At 40.6% G+C, this 15,717-nt stretch overlaps 1 protein-coding gene across 14 annotated transcripts in view; it reads left to right on the plus strand.

Moving 5' to 3' along the window:
- CHL1 (cell adhesion molecule L1 like) overlaps positions 1 to 15,717 on the plus strand; it is a 186,815-nt gene that overhangs the window by 98,482 nt on the left and 72,616 nt on the right. For 13 of the 14 annotated variants that reach the window (XR_009456100.1, XM_019499716.2, XM_014605288.3 and 10 more), the window contains 3 exons: positions 9,544 to 9,731; positions 12,258 to 12,363; positions 13,754 to 13,944. Coding sequence is in view for 13 of the 14 variants with exons in the window: in XM_019499716.2 (XP_019355261.1) it covers positions 9,641 to 9,731; positions 12,258 to 12,363; positions 13,754 to 13,944 (388 nt within the window). In the remaining variant the exon portion in view is untranslated. Of the gene's footprint in view, positions 1 to 965; positions 1,022 to 9,543; positions 9,732 to 12,257; positions 12,364 to 13,753; positions 13,945 to 15,717 lie in introns of those variants that run through there. The other variant, XM_014605293.3, reaches the window with a different exon arrangement.

The raw sequence follows: 15,717 nt of genomic DNA on the forward strand, positions 1-15,717 counted from the left end.
CATAGGTTATTGTGAACCACAAAACAATAATAGGATTGCATTTTTAAAATTCATGGCAGCGTGACACAAACATATTTATTACTGCATCTACATCTAACAACAAATTATTTATAGCTTTTCTCCTAGCAACTTGAGATGAGGAGGTAGTCTCAACTAGGAAGACCTTCAGGAATAATATGTTGCTTATTCTCAGACATTATGTGAAGTCAGTAACTGATGAAGATCCTGTCTGTAAGTGTTTGAGTTTGCTGTGGTAAAATCATAATTATTTATGGAGCTTGGATAGATTTTTCAGTTCAAACGTTGTCGTATGTAACAGTGAACACAACTGAGGGTATTTAAACATCTAATGCTGAGATTTGCAAAAAACTTGGTGTCTAAAGCTAGGCTCCTAAATGCATAGCTAGGTGTCTAAGTAGATGGATGAAATCAATGTAATCTGTCACTTGCATGTAAATGGCCTAAATTTCCCCTTCACACTGCAACTCTAAAAGGGGCAGTGAGATGGGAATGATGATTCAAAGTCTGGCCTACTAAGTTGGAAATGCACTTCTGTTCGGAACAGTTTGTTCTCTCAGGGGCCCAAATAAAGTTTGCACATGATGCATGACATCAAATTTACACTCTTGACTTTATTGTAATGCATTCCAGTAAGAGCAGAATCTCAGCCATCGTAAACCTTTCAATCCAAGTACAGGGAATACTGACCTTGCCTCTTCTCAGAAAAGCATAATATACATACCATGACTATCAAAAAATCCTACTGAAACAAAATACTGCATTGCTCCACTGTGCACGCTTCTCACCCAGAAGAAAGGGTGAAAGAACAGACAATATGCAACAGATGGTAGTTACGTTGCTGAATGGGCCTCTGGAAGGTGCTTCGAAACTCTGGTACTGAGTGCAGTATGAAAACTTTATTGATTAAATTAGACTAAGCTTTCATCTACAATCTAATTATTCCTAGGGTTTCCTGTATGGCCTCTCTGTCTCCTACCACATGGAACTGTGCACTGCTCAGGTATGCTGGTAGTATTAACAAGTTGTATCTAGTGCAATGGGTCATTAAAACTTACTGGAGACCTTTAGGGTTCAAGGCTCTGAATTGGGACTTCATTCACACCCCAGCTCTGCCACAAACTTCTTGTGATTCTGGGTATGGTTTTTCACCTTTCCATCTCTCTGTGTTTTCTGTCTTGTCTATTTATCTGATAAGTTCTTTGGGGAAGGGTTGTATCTTGTATGTAGGTAAGGGGACAAGGAAGGCCTTTCACTTGCATAAAAGGACTAAGTAAGCTCAGAGGTGAGGACACATATTAAAGCTATCTGGAATCTGGATCTAGTAAAGTGGCAGCCATATTAGTGTTTCTTGCTGTAAACCTAAGAAAACAGTGCTTTAGGATCTGCATGCGCTAGTGGTAGAATTTAAAGTCTTGGATTTGACCTCAGTCCATGTACCTGAGCCTCCCTGTCTTTCTCTAAGATCAAGATTGCGGGGTGCATCTGGCATAAAAAAGAGGAGTCTGCTGCAGAGTATTTCCCTGAGAAGCACTGCCTTTCAGAGCCCTCTTTCTCCTTAGTCCCAAAGATGCCAAACATGTTAACTTCTGGGTCTGTTGCAAAGTTATTCTGTCAGAGTGGCTTTGGGTGAAGGAACATTAAAGGCAGATTGTGGGACTTGTCATGTAGGACACTGTGGTGAGGGGGTGAGTTTTAAATCAGAGACTAGCAATTGAAGCCAAGGATTTCAAAAGAGATGAAGGAAGATTGAGTTGATCCTCAGAGCTTTTGGAAATAAGGTTTCTTCCTCTCACATTGAACTCTGTTTTTTTTTTTTATTTCTATATAAATTATAGCCTTTTCTAGCATTCATACGATGGATTCTTTTTTTACCGACAATTTCCAGAAATAGACACTGGGGACATCATCAGGTGAAGGTTAGCTTTTTCCTGACATAGACATTAGGATGTCAAAAAACTTTTAGGGGAAATGTTCCCTGTGACATTGACAGCTGAAGTAAGTAATGATTCCCAATGGGTATTTTTTTCCTGGCCCTTGCCAAATCTGTGTGTGTGTGCATGCGTGCATGTGTCAGTGTACATGCACGTGCGCATGTGTGTGTATGCATGTGTTAAAGTGTACCTGCTGAATGTTGCAAAGCCACTGAATATTACATTACAATGCAGGCAGACAGTACCTCATTACCATAAATATGTATCTCACTGAACTAATCAGTGAACTAGGAAGACTGCAGTTGCTCACAGCATGCAGAAGTGCCAGGATAATTACCTAAGCATGCTCAGTGAGAGCCTGCCCGAGGTCATTCCAAGAGACCCAGTCATCACTTATAGAAACGAACCTGGGTACAACCATTATGTCTCACGCTCGTTTTTGAGGGGTGCAGAATGTCGACCAAAGCACTTTCTTGTTTCATCCATTCTATTTTTTTTGTCACATGCGCTCATTAGAACAGGCTTCATCGAGGAGAGAAGTAGGTCTGTGGGGCAATTGCTGTAGAGACTAATGCTTTTTGAGTAGGAGGTCAGTATCATTATTATTGCCCTCTACACGTGTCCTCCTAATCTGCAGTCTAAATATGTTTGCTTTAAGCAGCTAATGTGCAAACCGGTGAGGGAAATATCCAGGACTCATTGACGTCGCCAGCCTTCTTGGCTCTTCCTTGGGTCCAGACTCTTCCTGTTCCCTTCCATATACCTGGCTTCCCACAGGAAGCTTTGCCTGTCTCGTTGCTGCTGGAAACTCTCCCTCCACTTGTTCTCCACATATGGCCCACTTCCCCAGGTATTAGTTCAAAGCCAACCTCAGGCCAGGAACTCTGCTGATGGCAGAGGCAGAGGTGACTGTGGAGGGACCAGCGTTATGTAAAATGCATCGGAGGGAGGCAGAGCAAAAAGCAGTTCAAAGTGCAAGGAGGTTGAGAAAATTAGTCTGTACTAATGGATCGAGTGGAGAAGAGGGATGTCTTGGGCACATAAAGTGGAAAACAGAGGAGGGAATGGGAGGGAGTAGGGCTTCTAAAGTGAGGAATAAAGTAGGAGCAAGAGGTCAGAGCTTATATTTGCAGAAGTCAACAAAGGACGGGGACCACATATCCTTACGGTAATTAAGAGGGACATGTTAAGAGGTAATTCAAGTGTAGCATGCTGTTGCATTAAGCACATGGGGTTTGAGTTAAATGGTAGTCAAAGCAATATGATGGGCATCCCAAGTGTGATGGTACCCAAGAGAAACGTATATACTTTAATTAAGTATGCTCACCAGTGTTTGAGTATTAGTGATAGCTGAGGTTAAGTACCAGTAATAACTGCTGGCTAACTAGTCAGTGTGGGTGGAACCTATATTTATATCCCCATACAGCTGTGCCACATGTTTTCCATAATGGTAATGCACAGCTCCTATCCTTTGGGTGACACTACTACTGTGCTGGAGAGGGGGTCATTTAACTAAGGCTGTTTTTTAAACTCTATCTATAGTCATGCCTAAGAAAAAACAAAGGTGCTTAATTAAACCCTTGAGCTATATAACTCCTGCATCTTCTGACATGGTATATAATTAAATAATCAACTTCATTTCTGAAACCTAAAAGCATCCTTTTATTGGAAATTTGCTCTGTCATACCATAACTGGGGCCACCCCTAAAGGCTGTAATTTCTAGTTACCAATGACTTTTATTTAACAACCTTTTAACATAGAAGGCACTGGTAAATTAAAGTTGAATCTAGCTAACCAAAGGTCAGCTCTGAAATTAACCATTGCTAAGCTTTGGGAATCCAGCCTTTTCATTGATGTTTGCACTATAAGGAATTGAGTCAGAAACCAAGCCTTGAATATTTTTAGAGGAAACAAAATAGCTGGGATTGATGCGGTATTTAGTGATACAATATAATTTCATTTGGAAGCTGTATAGCAGTAATCCGGGATTTTTGGCTGTCACACTCTTAATATTTATGAGCTATTCTAATACAGTAATTACATGTAGTGAAAATTGCTCACTAGCTTTATGAGTTAAATAGAAATTTAGTATTTTTTTCTTCCATTTGGTTGTCCAATATTTTTACTACATATTTCTGGAAGCAGCAATATACAGTAGATGAATCTGGAACTGCCTAGCTTCTTAATAAAATCGGTATTTTGAAAGATATGCTTACTGTAAGTAAAGGGCAGCTCATTAAACAAATAAATGAGCTGTCCTTAAAGCAATGAGTATTTACTATTAACTGAACAGCCTACTAAATAATAAATCGCAGGTAAAGAACTATGTATATAATTAGGGTGAATTCAAATTACCTGCTTGGGCTGAGAAAAGCAAAAACAAAGAGAGTATTAGGAAGAAAAAGGATGAGTGATAGCAAATATGTCTTGGATTAGAGTACTCCCTATGTTTTGTTGTGCAGAATATTTTTTTGGGGGGGTTGCTCCACGTCTTCTGCTATTATTGAATGGGTTGCTTCAAGTCAGATTCCCTAGTGCAAACTCCTTTAGAAAACTTGCCTCAAGAACAAGCAAAAGCCAAATTTCCAAGGCAAACCAAGGCTGATATTGTTACCAGCTCAATGAACTGAATGGTTACTTACACCAAGGCCCGTTTTTTTTCTGTTCCATGTTTGACACATGCCAGACCTCGGTTGATTGGAATGACTAAAGCCTATGAATAGCTTCCATCTTTTACACTGTGAAATGTGGGATTGTTTTTGCAAAGTGTTTGGGCTAATTTTCAGATTTACAAGTCACTTATATATCATTGCAAACTTCCTCTAATTTACCTGTCCCATGTAAGAATACTGCTGCATAACATTTGGCAGGTTAATGAGTGTGTTATTGTGCTGGATGGTGTTATTGGAATGGATGAGGACGTCTGGAGGTTTCCTGGGATTGCTAGTTTAGTTGGATGTGTGCTGGGGTTAGATGGGAAATGGGAAGGGCTGGTGTTATCTCAGATAATCAAATGTATGTGCTTCCAGCTGTGCTGTGGGCACATCTACGTGAGATGCTTACTGTGTGGTAGCCTAATAATACTGAGCAGTAGCGTGCCAGTCAAAAACAGTGCTAATAAGCTCCTGCAGAGTGTTATTAGGCTACTGCACAGTAAGCATCACAAAAAACACATGTGCTGGTACTACTGTGCAGTAACTGTACTTACTGCACATTTTGTTAGTACTTCATTAAGCAAGTACTGAACTAAATGTGCAGTAACTACTGCACATGAATGAACATGTAGACACACCCTTTGAGCCTGAGATGTGATAGGGCTGCCAAATCACATCAGTGCAAGATGCCTATCTAGGCATCAACTTTCAGTAAGGTTAACTGATTAGTGTAGACCTCTTAACTGAGCTGATGCATGCCCTAACCTCCCTGCATGTATTCTACCATACCATTTTAGACTGTTGTGTGTGCTACGTAGAGAAAAGTGTGTTAGAGAAGGTGATATACTGAGCTGTGTGCATCTATCCTGTGGCTGGTATAGCATCTAACCTTTTAACACTGAACCTCAAAGAGGGCTAGGTCATCATTTTAGAAGCTGTCCTCAGTTGCTAGCAGTTTATTATTGAATTGTTCCTAGAGCAACCCCGAAGGGTAGGCTGTGACTCATAGTTTGCCTTTTGGTCACCTCCCACTCATTCTGAGAAAGAAGCTGTGTGAAGCCTATGCCGGAGGTATACGATTTATCTGCTGGCACATGACTGTAGTAGCCAAGACCATGCTCAGTCTTCCAGTTCCCAACCTGTGTAGGGATGTTATGGAATAGCATGTCTGAGATCTGCTTCTCCTCTACAACCCCCATGCCATGTGCTCCCCCCAAAAGCTCTTCCCTTGGGTAAAAAAGATAGAGACAGTCTTGTCCAAAGTACTTGTGTGAGGTATCGTAGCTCAGCAGACGCAAGAGTCTTGAGGATCTGACACACATCTAATATGAGATCAAAACTGGACATACCAGGCTGGGAATTAGTTTGGCCATAATACTATAGCAATCAAATAGAGCACAACTATGATAATGCTATTGCTACTCCACGAGGGTAAGAAATGTAACACACAAACGGCAGACTGTTTTGCTAGGTACTTATCACTAGCTAAATGCTTGCAAAAGATGCTATTGCTCAATTAACCTCTTCTTAGTGAGCTTTTACCTCATAAAAACCATCACAAAAATGACAATAGGTTAAATGCTGCTGCAGTTAGATCTCAAATTGGCTTTGGAAGTCTCCTATTGCTTTGTGAAAGTAGCATCATCCATCTTGACATGCTCACTGTTTCCAAATGCTGGTGCAGTCATCTTTCTGCATTAGTATTCAAAACAGGGAAGAAAAGGGAGAAAGCTAAGCCATGACATACCACGTGTTGAGGGAGATTATCTCCACACTGTACATTTCTTTTCTCTCCTGTTGCTATCAAAACTAACACAAGAGAATTGATGGGTTTAGTTATCGTAGCACTTTTCTTGAATTTAACCTGTACCTAAATTGGTTTGATGCATTACAGACAAAAGGAGTCCTATCTATTGAGTCCCTCAATGTTATCCAAGTTGCTTCCTGCTTAGGTCATAGCTCTCATATCTTGAAATAGCCTCCCAGATTTTAACAAGACTTGCTATGGATCCCTCGGCCACTGTGGGCAAAACTGGGGCTTTCCTTCCATTGGCACACCACCTGGTAGTCACTATCCCAGCCAGGCATTTGTGAGCAGACACCGCAGATGCTGACCAAGGAAGTTGCTCGCAAGAAATGCAATGCTATAAATATTACTGCTATTTTAAAAAAAATCATATTGTCCATATGCACAAAGTAAAAAGATGAGCAGGAATCCTATTCTTTTTGCATAATAAGTGCTACATAGCCATCTAGTTGCTGTTGTCTAAGGGAATAATCATGTGGCTGAGGATATATGTGGCAGTTTTTAGAATGGTGTGCTGTGATATTAAAGATTTATCAGCCTGATTTAGAAGAACTGTATTACTTGCAAAACACACCTGGATGAAATGCTTTTGGGAAAAAGTGCAGATGGGGGTTGACCAAAAGCATAAGCAAACTCCTGTCAGCTTCAGTGGCTCATTTTCTGTGGGAAACTTTCCTTCTTTAATTGAAATATTTCATTATAATGTATTCAAATTGTGTTTAAAGCAGCAAAACTTTGAGAAACAGCTCACCATGAAATAAGAAGTTTGCTATTTGGGGTTGAATTAGAGGTTTCTATTGATTTGAAACTTTTTGGGGGGCTTCTCAGCTTTCTCATGAGCCTGCCATTGACAGCTAAGACCTGCTCACTCCTTTGCCCTCTACATATTCCAAACCCAGGGATAAAGCAGACAGCCTAAGCAGAAGTAGCCCACACCGCTGCTCTCACCTCGGGCATACTTGTGGGCCACCCATTCACCATCCTCACCTTTGCCCTTCAAGGCTTGGAGTACGCAGAGCAGAAGTTGAGCAGACAATGACAGCGTCATGAGCAGCAGAGAGTTAACACAGACAGCCTAAGCCAGCTACACTGCAGGTGCATCTACACATGCAATTACCTTGATGCAATAAAGTCTGGTGTGATTCACTCCCGTCAGCTGTTCCCAGGCACCGTGTTTACACATGAACCAATGATTGTAGCAATCTGAGCTAGGATGGAGCAGCCCTGGCCTGGCAAGGGGCACAGGGGGTCAGCCCCTGGTTCTGCATGGCAGCATCGGGCATTGGAGGTGCTGCCTGGGGCATGAGGGTGCTAAAGTATCAAACTAGCCAGTAGGCAGCCCCTGCACTGTAGCACACTCGTGCCTCAACCAGCCCCGGTTACCATCTACACGTGCATTGCGGTGGCATAAATTACTCCACCATAGGATAGTACTTGCTGTGGACAGTGCTATCCTACAGCAGAGTTAATTAATTTACTGCATCCCGATATGGGCACTTTTATAGACTGTGACACTCTACAGTAGAGCTAATTAGTCGGCTTCTCAATAAAGATGTACCCTGTGGTGTTCAGTGTCCACTCTGCACTCAATGCCAGACATCTGGGCCAGGTACAGACATTACATGTTTACTGGTATACGTGATCAGAAATTGGTCTTTACTCGTAACAGAATAGAAGTGTGGTGTACATCAACTGGTTTAAAAATGGCAGAACCCAGTCTCAGATTTGAATTCCCCACCAAAGGGCAAACGTGTGGTCTGTTCACTGCCACCTGCGGCGCTTACAGAAAACTGTACGACTTACTGCAATTCTGCCACGGAGTTTTTCAACGTCTGTACCTAGCCCTCCTGCATTCTGGGTGCGTCTACACATTCATTAATGCGCTGTAGTTACTGCACATTAAGTTCAGTACTTGTATAATCAAGTACAAAATCAGTGCGCAGTAACCAGCATTACTGCGCAGTAGCACTGGTGCATGCCTTTTTAGTGATGCTACTGCACAGTATTATTAGGCTGTTGCGTAGCTAGTATCTCGTGTAGATGCACCCACCGTGCCTATTTCCAGCTGCCTGTGCAGAGCAAGAAAAGATCATAGCAGTGCATAGCTCAGGCTCCCTCTAGGAAGCCCAGTCCTGAAGATCACAGTTGCCAATGTAGCACTGCCTCCCTTTGCTCCCCCCCGCCCAGTCAAAATAAAGGAAACCTGTGCAGGGAAGAAAGGCTGCTTCATCTTCCATCATTTGGCAGTTGGCTGCTTTTAGCTCCCGTGCTGCCAGCTCTGCACTGGCACCCTGTTCTTTAGCCTGTCTGAGAACTGTTGTTAGCAGGCAGCCGTGACAACTGATGTCTAGGTATCGTGGAGATGGATGCCCTATAAGCAGCAAGGGAAGGCAGAAAGATGCACAGAGAGAAAGCGACTGTTTCTTATGTTGTTTAATATTTAATTGAGATGCTGCAAGTGCTGCTGACAACCAGATTCTTTGTATACCTGCGTGTTTAGAACGACCTCTCCTTTTTGCCCCTCTGAGTAGCAGTTAAATGCTCATTAGAGCTGAAAATTTCTCCTTTTTTGGCAGATTACTGACACCTATGTCTTGTAATACATAACCTTAGGATGCATAATGGGAGATGTAAAACTCTTATATAGCAGTACTGGGATTATGGAAGAAAAAGCAATGGTTTCATATTCTGGCCCTTATTAATGAACCAAATTGGTTTAAATGCCCTGTTTTAAGCATAAATGAAAGATAAAGAACTTGCGAGATTTATGAATAGGGTCATTAATGTAGAGACTCTCTCTCATTAGATCTGTTACATTGCTTTCCAAGCAGCAGTACTCTCAATTAGAAAAATTTATGAACTGGAATGATTACAAATATACCATATTTCAAGCCTACCCTGGTCTTAATGCAAAGCAAAAAGTAATTAGATTTCTGTGGAATAATTGATTTCCTTATAACTTCTTTTTTTGCTATAAATTTATTCTACTACCTTCCACAGGAGGAAAATTTACCTTTCAATACAATTTGCACTTTAGTTGCAAACCTGTGAGGGTTGCATTAATTTACTAACCTTATTAAAGCAGAGTTAATATTGTGAGCTAATATGGTTGGTTTTCTCCTTTGCTAGACTTCCAGGTTCACTTTCTTATGCCTGATCTGAACTGAAGGTGAGAGGAAACATAAGGCGTCTTTCATTCTGTTTGGACTGGCTGTTTGCAGAAGTGATGGAGACGCTATTCAGCACAAAAGGGATCACCATATGCCTGCTTTTTTTTGTTTTAAGTTTGGCAGCAGCTATTCAAATACCATTATCAGGTGAGTTGTTGCTATTTACATAACACTTCAACAGCATTGCCTATTTTTCTCCACCCCCTTTCCCTAAAAAACCAAATGTTAAACCTGCCATTCAGCTGCTCCACTGTGAATTTGATTCTGCCATAACATGATTTTTTAGGAATCCATGTGTTGGAAAAAAAGTAAGTTTCTTTCTTCTTCTTGTTGTTTAAATGCAGCAGTAAACTTACCTAACATTCAAGATCTGGCATATTGTCCAGCTCAACACATTCAGCCCTGCCCTCTCTTTATGCCCGAGTTTTTCTCTGCAGCTTGTCTGAAGTACAGATGCATTTATTTATTTGCCTTCCAACCTCCTGTTTCATTTTGGAACAAGGAGCAGGTGTGCATCTCTGGGAATAGTTAAGATCCCAGCGCAGTATTTCCTGTGACTTGCATATAGCCCTGGGGAACCCCTTCTTTACCCATAACTGGCTATGGTGCACATCAAACAGCACATTTTGCATGGCTGGTGCATCTTCAATGATTGCATAAAATATGTCATAAACCTCATGAAGGGCCAATCCTTCCTAAGTAAAAGCAGTAGCACTTAGCCCAGATCTAACATATCATTCCATATAGGCCTGACTGAAGTATCCATTTTTTTTCTGGGGGCAGAAAAAAAATCCCTGTGGGGTTTTTTTTTTGGTAAATAAATGATGTCAGCAATAGACATTGGCAGAAAGAACAAGCCTGGCCTTTTCCTAAGCTGTCAGACACTATAACATTAAAGGTCCTTAATTAGATAGTTTAGGGCATGAACTCTGGGAGGGCGGAGGTGGGGGATGGGGGTGGAAAGGCATTGTGCCTGTCAGTTAGTAGAAAAGTGCAGTTAGGCATTGCAGCATATGCTGCCTTCCAAGACTGTGTATACTGTGCAGTACTGCGTGCTCCTCTCTGTGTACTAGTGAGGAGGCAGTAGTCCTCCTCCCTTTGACAGTGGCAAGCACCAGTGGATAGCTAGGAACGGTCATTGTGCTCAACTGAGCACAAAAGTGAATATGTAGCTACAAAAGGTGCGTTCGGTTCCTTGTCCATAAACACCTACTCAGGAGAACCATCTGGCCCTTGATTTGCTTTAATGGTGTGTTTTATATTTTAATAAAGATGGAATTATGTCTAAATGGAGAAGCTGGTGGGAAAGGGTGGGCCCAGCAGAGCTGCAAGGGGTTGAAGACCATATGGTGCAAGATACCACCGTTTGTTTGAGTGGTGAGCTTTGTGGACTAGAAAGCAGAGAACAGAATCGTTTTCTTTCTCATTTATAGCAATGTGATGATCCTGTTATCATCAATTATTCCACCAGGCTCATTCTCCATTGTATCACTGCTGCACAGAGCCTCTTACCACTTCAATTTCCTTAGAAAGAAAAAAAGTCAATGAAAAATCATTGCCTTGCTGTATGTGCAGTAAGTATGCTTACTCAAGGCGAAGTCTGCTCTGCAGACCAGACCAGAGTCAGGTATAATGGAGTCTTGCCTATTTGTGATTGGAGATGATTTACCGTGTTGTAGACTATATATATGTATACTATAAAACACCCCAGCCACTACATTTCCTGCTCAAACATAGTAACTCTAGGCAAACATGAGACAGACTAATGCTCCAGCAAGCAGATAGGAATTGACTGATTTCGATGAGACTATTTCTGTTGTTACCCACAGCTCATCATTTCTAATTGCAATAAAGTTTTATGTAATATTAATGGCTACAGGCTGGGAAGTTAGTGTGTTCAGAAATGTCACTAATGAAATGCACAGCATGCTCTAGGAAGTATATACTCATGCATATTGCATCTTATTGAAATCCACACTTATTTTGCACACATTTGATTTATCCAGAGATGTGAAAATATTCATCTCCTGCCTGACTCATTAACAGTGAGTAGGACACCAGTCTTCTCGTCACCAAACTTAAAAAAAAAAAAAATCACTTTCAAAATCGCAGCTGGCAAATTAGAGTGCCGAGCAGTCATAAATGTTAGAAATTCAAACCCCACATTTGTTGTCTTGAGCTTTTGTTAGAAGAGAGACTGTGGTACCTATTAGGTCTCTGTGAGGCAGAGCCACGCAGAGCAGTGAAAGCAGGAACACCATCTAGGTAGTAATCTGTAGACCCATTATACTCTCAGACTGCTGAGGAAGTTAGTGCTTTACTGGGGAGAGAGAACTTCATAATGACAGGGCTGGCGTAGCCTGTACTTCTTACAAGGACCTGATCCTAATCCCTTTGAAGATTTAGAGCAGGCCTATGTACAGAAAAGTGGGTCACGCTGATCATGAGTCCACCCCATCACCCTCGTTCTGTGTGCCGGAGTGTCTCTGCCCATGCTCCTTATTTGTGCTGGGACAACAGTCACCCAGATTTCAGAGAGCTGACATTTGTAACGTCAAGAGGATATTTTTTTAAGGTAAGCCTGGCAGGTTTCTGGGAGCATCCAGCTCCCTGTGGTGCTTATTGCTTTCCCCCAAATAGTACTTTTAATCAAAACATCCTCCCTCTGTTCAGTCGCACAGCTTCCAACAATCACGGAGCAATCTAAGACTCAAGTTGCCTACCCCTTTGATGATGACTTTGCCATTAAATGTGAAGCTACTGGGAATCCACAACCCACGTGAGTATTTGCTTTCATTGGAGAAACAAATGGAAGTTGGAGCCTGCTGTTGTACCTCTTTTTTCGCTGTTGCCTAACAGGGTTTACACTGGAGCAGGAAGGGGAGAGCTGAGGCACACTAATCTGCTTGTAATCTCGGGGATACGTTAAGCTTTGCCTTTCCAGTTCAGGACACTCTATCTTTGTTGCCTGATCTGTTCCACTCGCTCTGTGAATAGAGATTAACGGGCCTCTTCCTCTTTGGAAATGTTTCATTTCTCTTGTATGTGTTACGTTCACCCCATGATTTACACCAGGCTGGCTCAGCTGTGCTGCAAAAGATATGAGGTGCGTAATGGTAATCAAAGGGTACCAGCTGTTCTTCTGCCTTTTGCACTGCTTAGCCTCCTATCCCATGAAAATACCAAGCACATTAAACCAAGTGCTCAATGTCCACATTTGCATTTAATCTGATGTTTTGTGTGTGCCTAGTATCACCATGGGTTTTCTCCAAAACCCATCATGTGTTTCGCATCAACGTAAAAGAAACAATTTTTGAATACGGATCTATGACTTCAATAACAGAATATTTTCTATGAACTTCCACCAATCAAGTTGTTTATGCAGCATGAGTTAAATTATTTGTTAGCTGACCAGGAGCCTTCTTTGTGTTTTTAATGTAGATATTTAACACTTAGCAAGGCATAATATGGTGTGAACTAATTTTAAGATTTGGTGTTAAAAAGATAACTTTGATTTTAACGCTACATTTACTTTTTGTAATATTAGTATATTATATGCTGATGTCATTGTTTTGGGTTGGCTGTGACTGAAAGCTGTGGAATATGGGTTTTTTTTAAAAGCCCATGTTTTTGTTTCACACTTTGTTGCTAATGAAAAGCTAAGTTTCCAAATGCTGAAAAAGTTTGCCAAGCTTTGATGGCCTTCTGATAGCCCTGGAAACTCTTTTCTACAGGAAAAACTGCCTTTATATTCCCTTTTGAATCAGAGTGAAAAGGCAAATATTTCCTATGGACTGAATTTTTTTTTAAATTTAACTTCTGGACCCTCAAAATATTGTTTTGAAACAGTGCAACACACTATATTAACTAGAACTCATATGATATAGCATTAGATATGTTATATAGTATAATAGAAATACTAGGTTAATATAATATTAAAGTAAAAACAAAATTAAACTAAAATAGGAATGAAATATATATATATTTAAAAAAATATACATGTGAAATATGAAAATTTGGTAGAAACCAACACGTTACCACGAAACATTTCAATATTGATGCACCATTTTTTTTGTAAGAAAATACAGTTGAGGACTGTGCTTATGTTAAATCTTATTCTTTTCCCATAGTGTATTACATTACGTCTTAATGAGTGTGTTGTTTTTCAGTTTTAATTGGACTAAGGATGGAAAACCATTTGATTTGCTATCTGACCCCAGGATAATCCCATTTAACAATTCAGGAACATTCATGATCCAAAACCATGGAATCATGGCTGATTTTCAAGGAAAATATCGTTGCTATGCTTCAAATGCACTTGGAACTGCCATGTCAGAAGAAATTGAATTAATAGTTCCCAGTAAGTTTTTTAGCTCAAAATATGTATTGCTTTTAATAATATGAGAGAGCATGGGTAATTCAGCTTAGCAAAATATGTGAGTCGGTTGTTATATGTTGAATATTATACAAGGTTTTTAAGTGCTGCATGGGAAAAGCTGATAGCAGCCGAAATGGTGAAGGGTAATAGTTGTTTGGAATTATATACATTTTTCTAAGTATCCTCCATCTTGCTCAGGGATGCTAAGAAAACTCCATAGATTTTCCTCTGTTTAACCACAGTATCCTCAAAGCCACATAGTCTAGCAATAATAATACCTCTAACCAAGGGAGGCTCGAGAAAACTTACTGTAATGATATGTATGCCATACTTGGGAGTCAGCTTGACATGCACTTTCTAGCACAGCGCTCTGACATTTTAATGTGATCTCATCATGTCGTATCCAACATCACAGCCTTGCAATAGAATGAGACTGTATCAAAGTATTATCATCTGGAGGTAATGTCCTGGTGTGATAGCTTTTCATAGGATTCAGACCTTGCGAATAGCTAATTACCCCATAAAACACATTATGATCTTGAAAAGCTGATGTGGATGGCAGTACAGTATATACACGGTGGTGCTGTCAAGTGTCACAAGGCCCTTTTCCCTTTCAGAGTCTCACTAAATTGTTTCTGCAGTGTCCCTGGTTTTTGCTTTCTAGGAAATTAGTCTGCATTACTAATGCAGAAGTTCAGACACCGCTAATGAATCATCAGCCTCTTCATAGGTTTTTTAATACCAATGCTAAAGCACACTCCCCAAACATTTTAATTAATTTAAAGGGCCTGGGTAAATTATGTACATATTTCCCTAACTACATGAATTTTGAGAACAAATATTGTTTATTGCTGCTTGCTGAATATCATCCACCATGCTCTGTCTCTAGAGGATAGACCAGCAGGCATATTAGTATAAACTTTTCCATGGCATCCACAGGAGAGTTCAGTGGCAGAAAATTATTTGACTATCACTAAACTATTTAAGTGCCTTTCTAAAGATTTGGCTTTAAATGTTTAATACAAACTTTATTTTTAGTTGTTTAAACCCTAATTTTGCTCATTCAGTGCCACTAGTCACAATCCTTGGTTTTTCTATAGAAAGGAGAAAGAATATTGATGGGAGTCATTGCTGGTAGGTGACAAAGTCAGCAAAAGACTGTATCAAATCTGGCCAAGTACATGGGAGAGGTCAGCGAGAAACAAGTGAAAGCACTTAATGCACACAGCCTGGGCAACAAAAGGTGATAATAAGAGGTATTGGTGCGGCACCCGAAACTGGGTATTTTAGGAATAACAAAACACAAGGGAAGAGCAATTGTTACTAGAATACAGCTATCACAAGCAGTGTAATGTTTAAGAAAGATATAAATAAGGGTAGAAATGGTGGTTTGTTGTTATACTTTAATGATAGGAGAGACTGAACAGAAACGATGGTATGATAACACAGAATTGGTTTGGGTCTCTTGAGGGAAGGATCGTAAAAGAGGTTCTGCTACAGAATCCCTGAATTGGATTTGGCTATGATAGAAAGCTCTCTAATATCAGACCAAAGAGAGAGAGAGAGTGATGCTGCCAGCAATTATTGGATCATTTAACTTCCCAGATATTGATTGAAGAACAAGTGCTACAATAGTGGTAGGAACCAGATATTTCTGGATGTGAGAACAAACAGATTTCTTCACCGAACAACAGGCGATGGACCTATGATGGACTTCTTTTTCCCCCTAAATAACAAGGACCTGATAGAGTGGTT

Source organism: Alligator mississippiensis, chromosome 12 (genome assembly GCF_030867095.1).
Source record: "Alligator mississippiensis isolate rAllMis1 chromosome 12, rAllMis1, whole genome shotgun sequence".
Classification (NCBI taxonomy): Eukaryota; Metazoa; Chordata; order Crocodylia; family Alligatoridae; genus Alligator; species Alligator mississippiensis.